The 17,304-nt window shown below is 49.3% G+C and overlaps 1 protein-coding gene across 2 annotated transcripts; it reads left to right on the top strand.

The window, feature by feature from the left end:
- Positions 1-196: 196 nt before the first annotated feature.
- INPP5B (inositol polyphosphate-5-phosphatase B) lies at positions 197-16,991 on the top strand. 2 transcript variants are annotated; one of them, XM_061360770.1, is made up of 22 exons: positions 197-281; positions 346-565; positions 1,534-1,631; positions 1,997-2,026; positions 2,456-2,566; positions 6,417-6,510; positions 7,949-8,119; positions 8,659-8,760; positions 9,169-9,283; positions 9,923-10,039; positions 10,846-11,033; positions 11,575-11,686; positions 11,830-11,939; positions 12,328-12,463; positions 13,049-13,159; positions 13,778-13,940; positions 14,097-14,332; positions 14,898-15,011; positions 15,387-15,471; positions 15,846-15,973; positions 16,164-16,275; positions 16,570-16,991. In XM_061360770.1, exons 2-22 carry the CDS (start codon positions 363-365, stop codon positions 16,692-16,694), a joined length of 2,661 nt encoding a protein of 886 aa, XP_061216754.1. In that variant the 5' UTR covers positions 197-281; positions 346-362; the 3' UTR covers positions 16,695-16,991. The 2 variants fall into 2 exon arrangements, with proteins under 2 accessions (XP_061216754.1, XP_061216756.1); XM_061360772.1 differs by lacking the exons at positions 197-281; positions 346-565; positions 1,534-1,631; positions 1,997-2,026; positions 2,456-2,566 and adding an exon at positions 3,033-3,088.
- Positions 16,992-17,304: the final 313 nt, after the last annotated feature.

The following is a 17,304-nucleotide window of genomic DNA, read 5'->3' on the forward strand; positions in this document are numbered from 1 at the left end:
ACCCCTCCCGGCCCTACTCTACCCCACCGCGGAGCTCCCTCCCTGCCCGTTCCGCTGCATCGAGCCGCCGGTGCCGCGCTGTCCCGGCCTCCAGGACCCGGGCCCGAACCCGCTGCCCGCGGCCGGGAGCTGCCGCTCGGCCAAGCCGCTCTCCGGGCCGGGCCCTCCCGGGGCGGTGCCGTTATTTCCGGCGGCCCCGGCTCGCAGGGTAACGGAAAGCGGCGGCTGCGGGGGCCGGTAACGGCCGCCAAGGGGGAGGCCCCGCCTGAGGGGCTGTGGTGGTGGTGGTGGTGGTGGTGGTAGGGGGGGGCCGTGGGCCGGGCCCGGCAGCGGTGCGGAGCGGAGCGGAGCGGGGTCGGGGCATGGACCAGTCGGTTGTCATCCAGGATAGCCTGGCGGAGGGCGCGACGTGCCGGATCGTATCCTTTGCACCGGGGTTGCGGCGGGAGGCCGCGGGCCCCGTCTCGCCGCTGCCGTTCCTTGACGCTGAGCTGAAGGCGGTGCAGGGCGTCCTGGCCGGGGGGAGCCGGCTGCTGGGCCTGGTGGAGACCCGCCGCGGGCTCGCGTAGGTGACAAGGCCGCGGGAGGGGACGGGGGTAGCGGGGCTCGGAGGCTCCGCTGGGCAGCGGGGGGGAGGCGGCGTGCTGCACTGGGGACAGCCGGGCCTGGGCCCTGCGCTCCGGTGGGGTTGGCCAGGACACAAACGTGTTCGTTTCGAGGGGCTATAAAGAGGATGGAGACGGGAGAGCCGGGGGATGGTAGACGGGTTGCGCCTGGGGGTGTGCTGGCTGGGCACTAGAGGGAAACCGTGCACGCTCAGGCACTGGAATGATCTCCCCAGGGAAGTGGTGGATATCCCAACACTGGGCACTGTTACGGTTGTTCAGCCTGGAGAAGAGAAGGCTCCCGAAGGAGAGACCTTAGAGCAGCTCCAGTGCCTAAAGGGGCTGCAGGAAACCTGGAGAGGGGCTTGGGACAAGGGTCTGTAGGGACAGGCCAAGGGGAATGGCTTGAACCTGCCAGAGGGGAGACTGAGCTGAGCTCTTAGGCAGAAGCTCTTCCCTGTGAGGGTGCTGAGGCGCTGGCACAGGGTGCCCAGAGAAGCTGTGGCTGCCCCATCCCTGGCAGTGCTCAAGGCCAGGTTGGACACAGGGGCTTGGAGCAAGCTGCTCCAGTGGAAGGGGTCCCTGCCCGTGGCAGGGGTTGGAGCTGGAGGAGCTTTAAGGTCCCTTCCAGCCTTTCTATGATTCAGCTGTACAAGGTGCTGGCCCATTGGATCTAGCTCATCCTTTGCCTAGAAAGGCTGGACAGAAAATCCTTGAGGACCCTTCCAGCCTGGGATTCCATGAGTCTACAATTCATTCGTATGCAGATGATGGGCGAGCAGGTGGCTGGGTGCACAGTCCACAATTGCTTTGGGGTTGGTGTGTGGCTGTGCTCGCAGGTGCTCCTGGGTGGGATGGGATCTGTCTGTACCTGCAGCGATGCCCGAATCAAGGAGGCATTGCCTCTGTGTCTGCTCCGTGCTTGCAGGATCCACATATACACCCACCGGCGGATGGCCATCGAGGCTGAGGATGTCTGCCTGGAGAAAGTCATCCCCATCACCGAGGGGTTTGCAGTGGAAGAAGGTACGAACACCCTTGGGTGGCTGGGCGGCCGCCTCTAAAGGAGAGTTTGGAGTCCATAGTTTGTTGTTCTACTTAATGACATCTGGGATCTATTCAGCCTTCGCATTTCTAATTCATTTTGTAATCCCTGGTGACTCCTGTGTGTCATGCACACCGCTGCCAGGGCCCTGCTAGATGAATTGCTCTGCACCCCAGAGCCCCCCATGTCCTTCCCAGCCCCAGCAGCTTTGTTCTGCCTGTCTCTGTGCATACCAGGAGTATTTGGGATTTGAGGAACTTACTGAGCTTGCTAACCTCAGCTCATCAGCACGGGCTGTGAACCTGTTGCCTTGCTTGGTAACCAAACCTGTGTTTTACGTTTGCAGTTGTAATTGACGCTGATCTTCACGTCCTTGGTGAGTTCTCTTGTGGTGTTTTGAGTGTTCCTGGGCCCTTGCAGCAGCTGCATTCCATGGGATTGGAGCAGGGGCTCTGGTGGTCTGGAGTGGGGGGATCTTTTCTGGCTCCTGTTGGGAGCCTTGGGGTGTTGTTTGCTGTGATTCATTCGTGTTAACAAATATTGTCCCCTCCTCTCAACCAAAGGAATGTTTTTTCCAGAGGCTTTTAAACTGCTGCTGGAAGATTAGTCATTGTCATTGAGTGAACAGGGTGAAAATTGTTATAAATGCTGACTTTTCCGTTTTTAAATGGCATTTTCATGGAAAATGTAGCTTGGAGAGGCTTGTTGCTAAGTCTGCATACATTAACCTGCTGCTGCAGAGGGCAGGAGATGCTCAGTTGCTGAGGGCTGACCCCAGGAGCCCTTTTTCTCCCCTTGTCTTCAGGCTGTGACGTGACTGTCCTGTTCACTTCAGAAGATGATGAATTCACGGTGCAGTTGCCTTTCGGTTCCCACACGCGCGCGTTCCTGCGGGAGGTCAGCCGGGGCCGGGAAGGTACGAGCTCCATCGGGGGCTGGGTGTGAGCCGCGGGGTTGGTGGTGGATGGAGGTGGTCCCTGCTGAAGAGTGCCTGACACTTGCACGCAGTTAGAGCTCGCAGCGTGGCGGCTGCTCTCGGAGCTCGGCGGAGATGCTCGGTGTGTTCGCTGAGCAGATGCTGGTACCTGCTCTCCAAAGGCTGCACCGGAGCTCGGTTGGAGCCGGTGAGGGACAAGCAGAGCTCCCGGCCTGTGCCCTCCCTCTCGCCCTGCCCTCCCGTTGCCCTTCCCGCCCCGGAGGCGAGGATCAGCCCCGCGCTCACCCCGCTCCGCCCGGCGCTCGCCTCCGTTCCCTCGGCGCGGTCTCACGGGGCTCTGAGCGCCTGGATCGACCCCCGCGGAGGGCGCGCTCGGAGCCGCTGCGGCCGGAACGGGGCGGGCGCTGGGGCGGTGCTGAGCCGGGGCGGGCTGGGGCTGGGGCTGGGGCCGGTGGCGGCGCCGAGCTGCGGCGATGTCCGCGGGCGGGCGGCCCCGCCGAGGTGAGAGCGGGACGGGACGGGGAGGGAAGGGGAAGGGGAAGGAGCGGAGCGGGCGGGGGAGCTGCGCTGTCCGGTAGCCCGGAGTTAACGCGGGGAACGCCGGTGCTCGGGCACGGCCCGGCCGCTCGCCCGAGGCGGGGATCGCCGGGGCTTCGGTGGGTCCGGGGCGGAGCGGCTCGGCTCGGCTCGGCTCGGCTCGGCTCGGCCCGGCCCGGCCCGGCGGCCGCTTCACTGTTTGCGGAGCGCAGGTGTGGGGCCACGCGGGGCACCGCAGCGATTCCTCGAAGTCAGAGCAGAGGAGGGAAAGGGGCGAAGTTCGGGGTTGCGGTGCGGGACGGGCCCCTCGTGTGAGAGTGGAGCCTGGAACCGGCTGGGAGAGACCTGGGCGTATCTTGTGCTCGGGAGGCAAAACAGGCTGAACGAAACACAACCCCGGCCTTTGTCATTGTGGTTTTGTTGTTTCTAGAGCGCAGTAACACCCTGTGAATGGTGAGCTCCTTGGAGTAGTTCCCCTATCAAATCGTGCCTCTGAGCTTTGGCCAAGTTGCCTTTTCAAGGCTTCATTGTGTTTAGGAGGATAGTCTAGGTCATGTTTTGCTCAGACAGGTTGGACCAGGTGATCTTTGAGGTCCCTTCCAACCTGGGATTCTGTGATTCTATGATCTTGAGTCAGAGGAGTCCAGGCTTTTTGGACCAGGAGTTTTGGTTGGTTTGGTTTTGGTTCTTTCCTCTTGTATTAGCAGAGGAAGATGCTCTCTGCATTCCTTTGGGGTCTTTTGGAACTTAAATCGGTGTAGAATGGGGTTCTGTCTTCCAGGAATAGCTGTGTCTCATTCTGTCCTTAAATTAACATGCATACTGAGATAGCAACTTTGATATGCAAATCAAAGCACATTTAAATACTGTGTAAATACTGCCATTTGCTAGTTGAATCATAGAACTGTTTAGGTGGGACAAGGCCATTAAGAAGGAGTCCAACCATTAACCCAGCACTGCCAAGTCCATCACTAAACCATGTCCCTAAGGCAACATCCACAGGCTCTTATATACCTCCAGGGATGCTGACTCCACCACTGCCCTAGGCAGCCTGTTCCAGTGCTTGATAAACCTTTTGGTGAAGCTTTTTTTCCTAATACCCAACCTAAACCTTCCCTGGTGCAACTTAATAGACAATAAAGTGATATTAGTTCGTTACCTCCTCTGTGAATTAAAGCTGGCTGGTGAATGAGAGCATCAGTAAAGGGATTTAAATGTGCTTCACCTTGTATGGTTTCTGTTTGCAATTCTGGTTAAAGCCCCTACCCAACAACTTATCTTTGTGCAGTAAGTCACAACCGAGGTGCTGCTTTGTCTGGAGCCCTGAAGAGAACAAACTTACTTCCCTCCAGGCTGGAGTAGCCCAGTCCTGCATGGATTGCTGCTTACACTTCCATTAAGCAGAGAGCAGACTGGCTAAGGCTCATCTAACTAATGGCAGGGCTAATTTAATTCTCCCTTCTGAACACTTAAGTGCAAATTCTGTGTTATCTAAAAGGTACAATACATTTTCCTGCTGTGGCACTATAATGTCAGTGCATGTTTTTAACAAGAGCATCTTTATTCCTGCTTAAATCTCCTTTAGCTGCAAATCCTGCCTGATTCAGACTGTGCACTTCCTGCTGTTCTGTAATCTCTGCACATAGCTCTTCATTTCTGTGCCCAGTTCAATTACTGAACAAGGTCATTACCTTGCTAAATGCTCCACTTCAGTTTGCTAACCCATAGATCCCTCTGGCTCTCTGTATCTAGGTATAAATTTGCCTCAGGGAAACAGCCCTTTTCCATTGTGGCTTTCTCAGGAGAATCCTACCTGAAACTGATTTCTGCTAATGAGGTTAAAATTCCCAAGTGTGATCCATGACTGTGATCTATGGATCATGTAGTGGCTGTGCCAGCAGCATTGAGCAGGACACAAGTCATAGAATCCTAGAATGGTTTGGGTTGGAAGGGACCTGAAAGCTCCTCCAGCTCCAACCCTGCCACGGGCAGGGACCCCTTCCACTGGAGCAGCTTGCTCCAAGCTCCTGTGTCCAACCTGGCCTTGAGCACTGCCAGGGATGGGGCAGCCACAGCTTCTCTGGGCACCCTGTGCCAGCGCCTCAGCACCCTCACAGGGGAGAAGTTCTGCCTAATATCTACTCTAAATCTTCTCTCTTTTAGCTTAAAGCTCTTGTCCTATCTCTCTACATTGCTTGGTCTTTACAGGAGAGCTTGCAGAGGCTCAGGCAGCACTGCTGCAGTACTTAATGTCTGTATGAAGTACTGTGGTGAGCTCCATCCCAGCTCACCAAGACCAGGCTTTACAGCACACCTCTGTGCTGTATATGCTCCTGTTTGGCCCTGTGTGGCTTTGGCTGTGTGATCCATAATGAGGTTTGAGTCACGGGCTCTTCTGTAGCCAGGCTCTGATAAATCCTCTTACACAGCCTTTATTTTCCGAGGGCTCTTGGGCAGAAGAGGTTTTCCAAGCTGAGAACACGGCCACTTCTTGTCAGGTTGTTTATATTCTGATTGCCTCAGTAAAAGTACTTCAGGTTCTATTTCTGGTTTGTGCTCTTGTCCTGGAGCATGTATTATGACAACAATAACATTTTAATTCTTCTGGGCTGTGCTCACTGAGAGAGCAGCTCAGCTGAATGACTGGAACCTTAGAATCTTAAGAACAGTTTCTGTATCATCATTAGATTTGTGTGCTAAGTGGCAGCATCTTGAGGTGGTTGTTTTGCATTGAGGCACTTGTGTCTGCTGCAGTGCAGCAGGCTTATGTGGTGACTCTATTCTACATGGTCTTGAGTGGGGAGATGCTTGTGCTTTGCTATCTGCTTGTAGATAAGTAGACACCCTTTAAATGGCAGTGTGGTTTTGGGGGGGTTGTTTTTTCTTCCTTTTCCTTTCTTTGTACTTCCTGCTTTCCCTCAGAAAGGAAAACCCTGTTATTAACCTACATTTTTTAGATTCCTAGGATAAAGCCGTGGATTCTGTGCTGCTAAGTCCTGGTTTGGCTTAGCTCTGATGGAGAGCCAGCAGCTCTGCTGCTCTCTGTGACCCCACCACATCCTAGTGGCAATTCTTCCTCTAGAGGGGAAGCAGCATCGTCACGGAACAGTTCTGTCACATTAAGTTAGATCTCTCAGATAACGGAGAGAGGCTGTGGGGTGCTTTGTTTCTCCACACGGATCTAATATTCTGCTGACAGATTTTTGCCAGTGTGTGCATGAGTGTGTTGATAAATTAAAGACCATTTTGTGTTAAATGTGAAACTCTTTGGTTTTGTTGTTTTTCTTTGCAGAACTGGTTGGCTCTGAAAGTGTCAAACAGAATGGAAAAAAGCCTGTGGTTACACAGAACCGAAGCTACGACAGCACTGACAGGAGTGCTCCTGGGTATGGTATCTCTCCCTTTTTGTGTAGTTAGTGGTGAAGCAGTTGAATCCCAGCCTGGTTTGGGTTGGAAGGGACCCATGGCATGGACACCTTCCACTAGAGCAGGTTGCTCCAAGCCCCTGTGTTGAACCTGGCTTTGAACACTGCCAGGGAGCGTTTACGTGAAGGGAGAGTTGTGCACGTCAGCTCCTTGTGGAAGGCCTAGTGAGGAGTCAGTGTGCTGGCAATGTTTCTTTGTTGGTTAAGCTACAGCTCTCCTCCATGGAGGATCTCTGTAGAGTGACAGTGAATAAGTTCTGTGTACTCTATTGCATGTGGATGGAATGAACTGTGATGAGCAGATTGTTGATGCTTTGATGTCTAGAGAAAGAAAAAGAAAGTGCAGTGATCTTTCTGCTTCCTTGTTTTCAGTGGGAAACAGACTGGGGAAGTTCGTCTCTGGTGGCAGCACGTGAGGTCTGTGCACACACCAGTGCTCGAGCAGTCTTTGTGGCTGCATTATCTGGGTCCATCTGGGAGCGGCTGCATCGGCTGCAGTCCCCAGAGGGGTGGAATCTAGAGCAGAAGTTGTCAACTGCTTGAGATTAGAGTCTGCAGATTGTAGTTAGGAGAGGAGAAAGTTCAGCACAAGGATGCTGTCAGAGCTTTAGTGGGAATTTCAGGGCAGCCTCTCAGGGACAGTCCTGCTAGTCCCCTATTTGGGCATAGTTTGGAAGTTCAGTAGGACAGGAGCCGCTAGCCTTGTTTATTTGGAATTCAGAGAGCTTTGGCTTAGGGCCACCCTGTCCCATAGATATACTCTTAAAATGCCACAGTTTCATTTTCCAGTTCCCAGGACTTTGTGGACCTTGCTGTGTATCCTTCAAAGCCTGTGTGCTGTCCTTGGCACTGGTGTGCAAGTTGGTGACCTTAAATTCTTATCATCATCCTTTTGGTGTGGGAACTCCCAAGCTGTGGCGTTAGTGCTATTGCAAAAGGAGTTTGCAGAGCTATGAGACACTAAATAAAACCAGCTCTACCTCCACCCATTCTGTGCTGCCTCCTTGCTAGGCAGAGCTGGGAGTTTTCCACCAGAGGCTTTGCTTCTGCTGAGGTCAGAAGGGCTGAGCAGGGGCAGCAGGAGATGAGATTTGCATCTCCTTGCTCCAGGAAGCAGGAAAGGTGTACAGGTTTTGTATCAGCATCGAGGTGTGAGTAAGACCTGCTGTGAACCAACAGGTTGCACCACATTAGGGAAAACCATTTGTTATTTCTGTTACACTGGGTTTATCTATAGATAAAAGAAATGCTCCTTTTGGTCTTGTTTGCTTATCCCAAACATCGATTATCATCCATGAAACAGGTGAACAAGTGTGAATCAAGTCCTTGGTGGCAGAAAGAAGCTGTTCAGGGTGCATGCGTATCCTGGGTTTCATCACAGTTTTGCTTTTGTTTCCAGGCAAAACAAACCCAGACTTGAAGTGACGACTGAAATGGTGCGGTCCTCCAGCGTCATGGTGTCAGACAAGGCTTCAATCTTATCAGAGCCAAAGTTTGGACTACGAGATACTATTGTTAAATCTCAGCTTCTACAACAGGAGGGTTCCTACACATACATCCAGAACTTCAGGTAATGGTCATTCCTGAGAAGGACTTCTCCTTGCGGGGTGTAAGTTTATTAGCATAAGCTGTTATTTCATCTAGGTTTGCTGTACACTAGGAAAGTGTGATCTGTACTTCCCAGAAGAGCTTGCTTTCCTCACTTAGGCATTAGCAGAGAAGGATTTCATTCATGTCTCTGTTGAGGCCTCCTGGTTCTTGTTGAGAAAATGGCCTTTTGAAAATGAATTTTTCCTGTGCTTATTTTAGACTATGTCTGGATGTGCATCAGTTCTATGCACCTCTGGCCTCTCTCACGCTCTGTTCACTGCTTAGCATGTAGCCTTCTTTCTTTTCTATACTACATGTAAATATGTGTGTTGTCTGTAAAGATGCTGCTTGTAATTAAATCATTTTAGGGCTTTAAATTTTGTCACATTTTCCTAATTCCCCCTGGAAACATGTTACTTCTAATCAGTTATATCTAGTATTAAGTACATGGGTTACTAATAGGGGTATTTCCATCAGCTCTACAATTGCAGTGCTGGGATTTAGTGACTCTCTTTGCAGATTTTTTGTGGGGACATACAATGTGAACGGTCAGTCACCCAAAGAGAGCCTCCAGCCCTGGCTAAGATGTGATGCTGAGCCTCCAGACATCTACTGTGTGGGGTGAGTGTCTCTTTCTGGCTCATCCTTCCACACCTTCACTGTGGGTTGCTTGCCTGTGAATTGGTAGCGTGGAGGTTTAGCCAGGACGCTACAGCTGAGGAATGTTTGCACTGACTCCATTGCATTGCACAGCTTTAGAGTATGTGTTTGCACAGCCTGGAAGGGCTGTAAATGCGGTAGTGCTTGAATTCTGGCACTGCAGTGTTCCAAAATCTTTAATGCAGTTCAGTTTAATCCTAATAGTAATTGAGCTTTTTGTACCTAACATACCTCTAAAATCTGCATAACTGAATTTGAGTTTTCAGTTACAAATGTAGTGAGTATAAACTGATTCAGTTCTTTCCCAGAGGGAAAGGTTGGAAAGTTACAAACAAATGAATGCATCCATGGGTTCCTTCTTCTTAACAGTTTCCAGGAGCTTGATCTGAGTAAAGAAGCCTTCTTTTTCAATGACACACCGAAGGAAGAAGAGTGGTTTAAAGCTGTAACTGACAGTCTTCACCCAGATGCCAAATACGCAAAGGTAAATGCGGCTTTTGGGGAGGTTTGATTTCCACATGAGCCTCTTTTCTCTTTGATTTTTCTTGTTCTCAGTTGCTGCAAATTCCAGAGGTTCGTTGTCTATAGCTCTTGGTCAGGTAGAACTGCTCTGTAGGTGAAGCAGGGAGGGTTGCCATGCAGGGTACCAAGGTGAGGGCAGGACAGGAGACCAGAGCTAGGCATTCATGCATAAAGGAAGCTCCTGCTATCATGGGGGAAGAGAATAGGAAGTATCTTAGCTTCTTCCATGTCTGTCTCCACAGGGCATGGTGGAATGAGTTGTGAAGGTATCTTGGTAGGAATGCTACTTATGTTTCGGCTCCTGCTCCTTAGATTTCTTGTTTCTTGTCACTGTTGTTGAAGGGAAGCTCCTTCCATGAGCTGTGCCTGTGCTGGAGGTTTTGCTTTGGGCTTCAGCTTCATTTACTGGGCTGCTGGTCCCTGGCTCTTCCCTGTGCTGTGGTGCTGGGAGCACCTGTGGGCTCAGCTGCTCTGTTGGATGAGCCTGGAACTCTCTCCCTGTGTATTTTGGTGACCTGTGTTCTGGACTGGGGGGTGATGTTCCTTGTCACACCAAACCTCTCCCATTCAAGTATTTAATGGAACAGGATCTGTTTTTCAGGTGAAACTTGTGCGGCTCGTGGGAATCATGCTTCTGTTGTATGTGAAAGCGGAACTTGCTTTGAACATCTCAGAGGTGGAAGCTGAGACTGTGGGAACTGGAATCATGGGGAGGATGGTAAGAATGGCCACTGTGTGTGAGATGGAGAAAAGGCCTGCAGAGTCCCTCTCCTCAAACGTAGTGGTTATTCCTCCAGCTGAGGGATGCAGCTGCCTTTGGAAGCACCTAGTCCTGTTCTCTTGCCAGCTCCAGGCGTTGCCAGAGGGAATTGCCCTCTGCTTCCAAAGGCTTAAAGACCTTGAGGGAGAATCTTTAACGGCCTTTTCTTCCTGATTGCACATGCTGGGCTGTGTGGGGCCTGGCTCTCATGTGATTTTGTTGCTGGCTGTGACTCTGCCCAAAGCAAGTAACACAGGGAGACATGAGTAGAAGAAACATGAACGTGTCTATCCAGATTAGTTTGCCTGAGGAGGACTTCCTGCACGTTCCACACCACTGAATGAAATCCGTGCCCTTTGAATGTAGTTTCTGTAGTTTTTATACCTTGTCAGTGGTGGGTTTGACCAGCTAAGCCATGTGCTTCCCCCTCCATTTACAGTTGTCTTCTGGTTTGTGTTAAAAGATGCAGTTTGTGGTTTCAGGACTTGCTGAAGTAATAGAGCAGATCTTAGTGATTTTACTTACCTTTTGTGGTAGCTAATTCCTGACTTACAAACTGAGCTCTATGTGCTTGCTGTGTGCAACCTTCACATGAGTTACTGGCTTCATGCACTGATTGTCAGTGGCATTTTCAGCCTTTTCCTTCCTCTGCAATTAAGCCATCTGCCTCAATGTCTTTTGGCTTGGCCATTTGGAGTAACTCCTTTGTGGATTCATTTGCTGTGTAGAAGCTTTTGACCAATGTCCTTGTCTTTATCTTTCAGGGTAACAAAGGTGGTGTTGCCATAAGGTTTAAGTTCCATAACACTAGTGTGTGCATTGTGAATTCCCATCTCGCAGCTCACATGGAGGAATATGAGCGGAGGAACCAGGACTTCAAAGACATCTGCTCTCGGATGCAGTTCTGCCAGTCAGATCCAGATTTGCCCCCTCTCACTATTGGCAAACATGAGTATGCTTCCTGACTCTGGGAATTGCTGCATGTGGCAAGGAAGAACCATCTGAATGTACTGGGGCATGATGTTCTCTCAGCAGGCTTGTAAGAAGGGCTTCCCAGTGATCTGCAGGGGCCTGAAATGCTTTACCATAAGCCTGCTTTGGAGAGTGGTGCCCATACAGTGCTGACAAGTCCCTTGCCTTATGCTATTCCAGGTTCTTTTGTTTTTAAAATGGAGTGGGAATGGGTGATAATATGCATCAGTTTCCCAAGTGGGCTGTGGGATTTAATGAGCGTGGACTGTTAAAAGTACCAGTTGTTAAGAGACAGTGACAAGCATGCAGAGTAGGGATTAAACCCAGCAAAGGCAGAAAATGTAGGTTCTCTTTCAAGTTTTCAGTCTTGTTCTCTCTGATGGAGAAGCATCCACCTGATCCTGCTGAAGAAGAGCTCCTGCTGGCACTGGGTGGTTTGAGGCACGGCTGCAGTGCTGCCAGCTTGTGCTTTGGACATCCTCAGGCCTCTGTGCAGACTTCTGGTGTACGTTCTCTTTCAGTGTGATTCTATGGTTGGGGGACCTCAACTATCGGCTGGAGGATCTGGATGTGGCAAAAGTGAAGCAGCTTGTAGATGAGAAAGCATTTCTAGAGCTTTGCCAGTATGACCAGGTACTGATGTCTCACCTACCTGCAGGTGGTGCTGGAGGGTGCTACTTAGAAACTGCAGTGCTGAACATCTCCCTTTTAGCTCACATGGGATCTGTGCTTGAGCTTACTGAAAATTACATTTTTTATCCTTTTTTCTTTCCTAGCTAAAGAGGCAAATGGATGCATATGCAGCGTTTGAAGGCTTTACTGAGGGAGAGATTTCTTTCCAGCCAACATACAAATACGATGCTGGCTGTGATGACTGGGACACAAGGTATGGTGGGTGCCTCATGTGTGATGCTACCAAAGGAAATAAAGCTAAAAAGAATTGCAGAGCTAATGGCTATAAATAGGAGCAGTTCTGAGGTTATAGCTGTTGGGTTGGAAGGGACCTTAAAGCTCATCCAGTTCTAACCCCCTGCCATAGGCAGGGACACCTTCCACTAGAGGCAGTAAAGAAGTAGAAAGTAAAGCATGCTACAGAGTTACCTAATAGTAGACATTTATAACTAGCAAAAACAACTGTAGAAAATACAACTTTGATAGAGACCTAGCTCCACACCACATCAACAAAACACCAACTCTGTGGGAGAGCGGGATTGTGCCTTGCATTGCTGCCCCACCTGCACTGTGCCTGGAAACTCATTTGGACTCTGTTGCAGTGAGAAGTGTCGCATTCCAGCCTGGTGTGATCGGATACTCTGGAAAGGGCAGAATATCACCCAGCTGAGCTATCGCAGCCATATGGCTTTGAAGATCAGTGATCATAAGCCAGTTAGCTCCGTGTTTGAAATTGGGGTAAGTACATCAGTGCTGAAGGAAATAACTTGCTGACCTTGTGCTCTGTGTGGGGAAAGCAGGAAGGAGGGGGCAGGTTCTCCTGCCAGATTCCCTCTCCTCTTTCTTTTATGGCATCCACAGAGAACAATGGTTTAAAAGGTGGGCTAGATAAGATACTGAGGCAGGACTGTGGTTCTAGTAAGCCAGGGTTGTGTTAAATGACTCAGTGAAGCAGAATAATGCCTGAATATCTGGAGGTGTTTGTTCAGAAGTGTTCTTTTGCCTTTTTGTTATTTTCCTAATAACACAGAAACTTGCAGTGCAGGAATTCTACATCAAATAACACAGCAGAGTGTTTTCAGGCTTTTATGCAAGAAAAACCCACAGGAGCTGCTCTACTACTACTTGCTAGTTATGGCAAGGTCCTTTACTGTTGGATCCCCAGGGGATCTTGGAGGGTGAGTGCTCCGGGTGGCTCTGTTCATTACACATGTATACACTGGTGTGCTGCTAAAATCAAATCACTTCATCTTTCCAGCTGTGTTACAGCTCTCCCATAGAGGTGCAGTCAGTACCTGTTGCTGCAGTGTGTGTCCTTTTCAGGTGAAAGTTGTGGACAAGGAGCTCTACCGAAAAGCCTTCGAGGAAATAGTGCGCTCCCTGGACAAGCTGGAGAATGCCAACATTCCCTCGGTGACCCTTTCACGGAGAGAGGTAGGATATGTTCCTGTGCTGTGACTCCCTAGACCCCATATTCCATTGGTAGAAGATGGATTCTAGACCATGGGGTCTGGTTCTAAAGAGCAATAACAGTTTGTCTTCCAACTGGTATCTGTTTACAAGCCCTAGAAATAGTAGTTTCTGTTTAGATGCAGGTAAATTCCATCCACAGTACCAGACTGAAACATAAGCTGTGCTGTGCCCTGAGGTGGGGTGAGAGTAAAAGAACAGTTTGTGGCCCTTGCTCTGACTTGTTCTTTGAAACATAAAATGTAAATTCTGGGGGATTTGGAGAAGGTCACAAACCTGGCATTTGCTTTGTTTTGGGGCCTACAAAAGATAAGCAGATGAGACATTTGGGGCTTCAGTTATCTTGTTTCATTGAGGTTATTTGAGGGGAACGTTTGTTTTAAAGGGCCCGTTGATACAGCTGACTTAACATACAGAGTAAGCAAATGTAATCCTGTGTAGTCCTGGAAGAGATGGGATGCAGGAGCAAGGGGGTTAATCTGAGTATTTTGCTGCTTAATGATTAAACCACAGGACAGGAATTGCTGCTGCTGCTTGGCAAGGTGGACTTGGCTGATAATGGTGACTGGTATTTGTTTCTAGTTCCATTTTGAGGATGTGAAATACATGCAGCTGCAGGTGGAGAGGTTTACAATCCGCAATGGACAAGTGCCCTGCCAGTTCGAATTTATCAGCAAACCAGATGAGGAAAGCTACTGTAAGGAGTGGCTCATTGCTAACCCCAGTAAGGGCTTTCTGCTCTCAGGTGAGCTCCCCATTGTTCATCTCTTGTCAATGAGCTACTGTTGTCATCTGTGTCTTAGTTCTCTCTGCTGTTTTAGACTCTTCTGCCTGTTTGCAGGTTTATTGGTTTAATACCTTTTTTTAATGAAATATGTTGGGGTTTTTTGTCTTCTGGCAGATGCTGAGATCACAATTGAGCTGGAGGTGTTTGTTAATAAATCTACAGCGACACAGTTAAACTCTGGAGAGGAAAAACTTGAAGATATCTTGGTCTTGCACCTGAACAGGGGGAAGGATTATTTTCTATCTGTAACAGGCAACTACTTGCCAAGTTGCTTTGGGTCTCCCATTCATACGCTGTGTCACATGAGGGAACCGATCCAGGATATGTCAGCAGAATCCATTTGGAGACTTGTGAGTTTCAGACAAGATTCTCTTCTGAACCCGCAAGAACCATTAAACTAGATGTTAAGTCTTTATCCTTAAAGAGCCTTCTTCCACTTCCCTGGTCCATAGTCTGAGAATGCTGATACAGCTTGTGCTCTCCAGTGCACCGTCTGCACACCCTGCCCTAGTTCTTCACGTGGAGGAACCAACCCATTTCATATAGAGAGCACTGGAAGTAAGATCCATTTGCTCTGCCTGCATGTTTAAAAAAGGTGTGCAACTTCTAAATGTGGATCTTTTCCCCAAGCCTTCGTCTTTCTCCGCATGGAATGGAGATGTGTGTGTAGACATGAGGCATGATGTAATGCTTCTATAGAGCTAAGTGCACATGAAGCATGTTTATGAGAGCAGCTTGTTTCTTCTGTCTGGACTTCAGCTACAAATGTGCCTGTTGTACTAGTCTTGCATGAAGTTGTGAGTGAAGCTGCAGTTCCTCAGCAAGTCTTAACTCTCAAGTATTAGCAAGAACTTAGCTAGCTGCCTTTTTTCTCCCTTTCTTTCCCCCCCCTCTCCCCACACCTCCTTCCCTCAGACCGTGATGCCACTAGAAATGAGTGATGATGCTGTTCCAGCTGAAAAGCCAATGGACATCCCAAAAGAGCTGTGGATGATGGTGGATCACTTGTACCGTAATGCTTCCCAGCAGGTGGGCAGTGTTTGTACTGTAAACTCAAAATAACTGGTTTGCATTTGGTTTCGTTTTGAAGAAGATACTGGTAATAGCAGTCATTGTGAACTGTGGCCAATGGTAGAGAGAGATAAAGGACATTGAGATAAGTGGTCCTGGTGCTCTGGGTTGCACCATTTCAGGCCAGTGACCATGTTTGTGTGTGGCTTGCATCAGCAGCCTCCCTCCTGCATTACTTGCTACTGCACAGCAGCCCTGCTAGAGCTCCTCAGGGTGAGATTTGTGCTGATACCTAACAATTTAGAGAGATTTTTCCAGCCAGCTTACAACAACATTGCTCTATTTATCCAAATAACTTTTATTTCACTTGAGAACGACTGCTGGTCTTTGCAGGAGGATCTCTTTCAGCAACCAGGCCTCAGATCTGAATTTGAGCAAATCCGAGATTGTTTGGACAAAGGAATGCACGATACCCTCTGTATCCTTTCAGCCTGATGTCTGGTAAAGCTCACTACACCTCAGTCATCAAAGCTGGAAAGGATTTGATCAATCTGCTGTGCTTCACTATGGTTTTTAAATCATTGTGTCTTGTCTTGGGGTAAGTGAGCTCTGCAGTTCCTGCTACTCCTTGTTGTCTGTACTAATGCCTCCACTAATTCCTGGCAGTGTCGATGAATCATGTAAGAGCCCAACTGCCAAAGGAAACAGCTTGCTATGTGAAGTGATGTAACTCAAGGCTGTGAACAATAGGAGAGGTTTTTGGAGACTTAAGCAAAGATTAATGTTTCAGCAGAAATGTGACCAAACCAGATCACATTGTACTTACCTCTTCCTTAACCCTCTTTGGATCAGTTGGCAGCAACCACTCGGTAGCAGAAGCCCTGCTGCTCTTCCTGGAAAGCCTGCCTGAGCCGGTCATCTGCTCCAGGTTCTACAGCAGCTGTTTGGAGAGTGCCAACAACTACCCTCAGAGCTGCCAGGTATTGCTGGCTTCACTGTTCTCTAGTTCCAGAGGGAGGGCAGGCAAAGTGGGTTATGCCCAGACTAGTTTTTGCTCTCAGGAATGGTGCTTTTTGGTTATGAAGGGCAGACAGGGTGGTGTTGGTAATAGATTCTGCTAAGCCATTGCTGTGTCTTCAGTGTAAACGCTGTTTTTTCTCCCCTCCTCAGATTATCTCTAACCTGCCAGCGTGCCATAAGAATGTGTTTGACTATCTCATGGCATTTCTACGAGAACTACTGAAAAATTCAGGGAAAAACCATTTGGATGTGAATATTCTTGGTAAGGAGAGCAGAATACCCCTTCTGTTCAGAGCGGGGTGGCAGTGGTGTAACAAATGTGAGCACAGGTGTGGCCTCAGTGCTCTGAAGCATTTAACAATGAGCAGTCCATAGAAAACCAGTTCACTGCAGCAGCCTAGGCGAGGTGTGTGGCTCACCAGCCTTATCTTACCCCATTCTGAAGGCAGGTGCTGTCTCTGACTGACTGGGTTTGGGGGAATTACCCTTGCTGCCCTGCTGCTGAGCAGCTCTTCCTGTCTGCTTTACTGATTTCTCTTTTCTGTTATGAATACAGCCAGTATATTTGGTGGCTTGTTACTTCGACCTCCTCCTGGACACCCTCCACCTGATATGACTGAAAAGAGTAAAGCTCAGCAATTTATCCATCAGTTCCTCTTGAGAGAAGACAATCTACCGTGAATCTCAGATGCGGCTAATCTTATTTTTAGATATCAAGTGACTGTAAAAATATTGGGTTTGTACAGTATACCTGCTTTTTTTTTATATACATATCACAGTATTTTATACAATCTATGGCTTTTGAAGGCACAGAGCAGAGAGTCTGAATCAGCTGTCACTGTTTAAGGTGTAAAGTATGTAAGATTTCTAAATAAGCTGTACGTAGACAAGCAGAAATATAAAAGCTGATACTTAACACTGTATTTTATTTATGTTGTATTAAAACTCAGACTTTTAAGTCTGTGTTATTTAAATAAAGAGATCTCAGTGCCTTTTATCGGCTGATCTGCCTGTTCTGGATGTTGGCTGGTTTAGTGCTCTGCCACCCTCAATGGAAAGAAGTTCTTCCTCATGTTGAGGTGAAACTTCCAGTGTTTTAGTTTACAGCCATTGCTCCTCGTCCTGTCACTGGGCACCACTGGAAAGAGTCTGGCTCCGTCCTCCTGGCACCCACCTTCGAGTTAAGCTGCTCAGTGAAAAGGCCCTGGGGGTGCTGATTGATGGAGCTGAGCAGGAGCAGCTTGTGCCCAGGCAGCCCCCAGCATCCTGGGCTGCATCAGCACCAGTTTGG

The sequence above is a fragment of the Neopsephotus bourkii genome, unplaced genomic scaffold (genome assembly GCF_033783945.1).
Source record: "Neopsephotus bourkii isolate Nb327-2 ecotype Australia unplaced genomic scaffold, CSIRO-AGI_Nbou_v1 NB_1036, whole genome shotgun sequence".
Lineage (NCBI taxonomy): Eukaryota > Metazoa > Chordata > Aves > Psittaciformes > Psittacidae > Neopsephotus > Neopsephotus bourkii.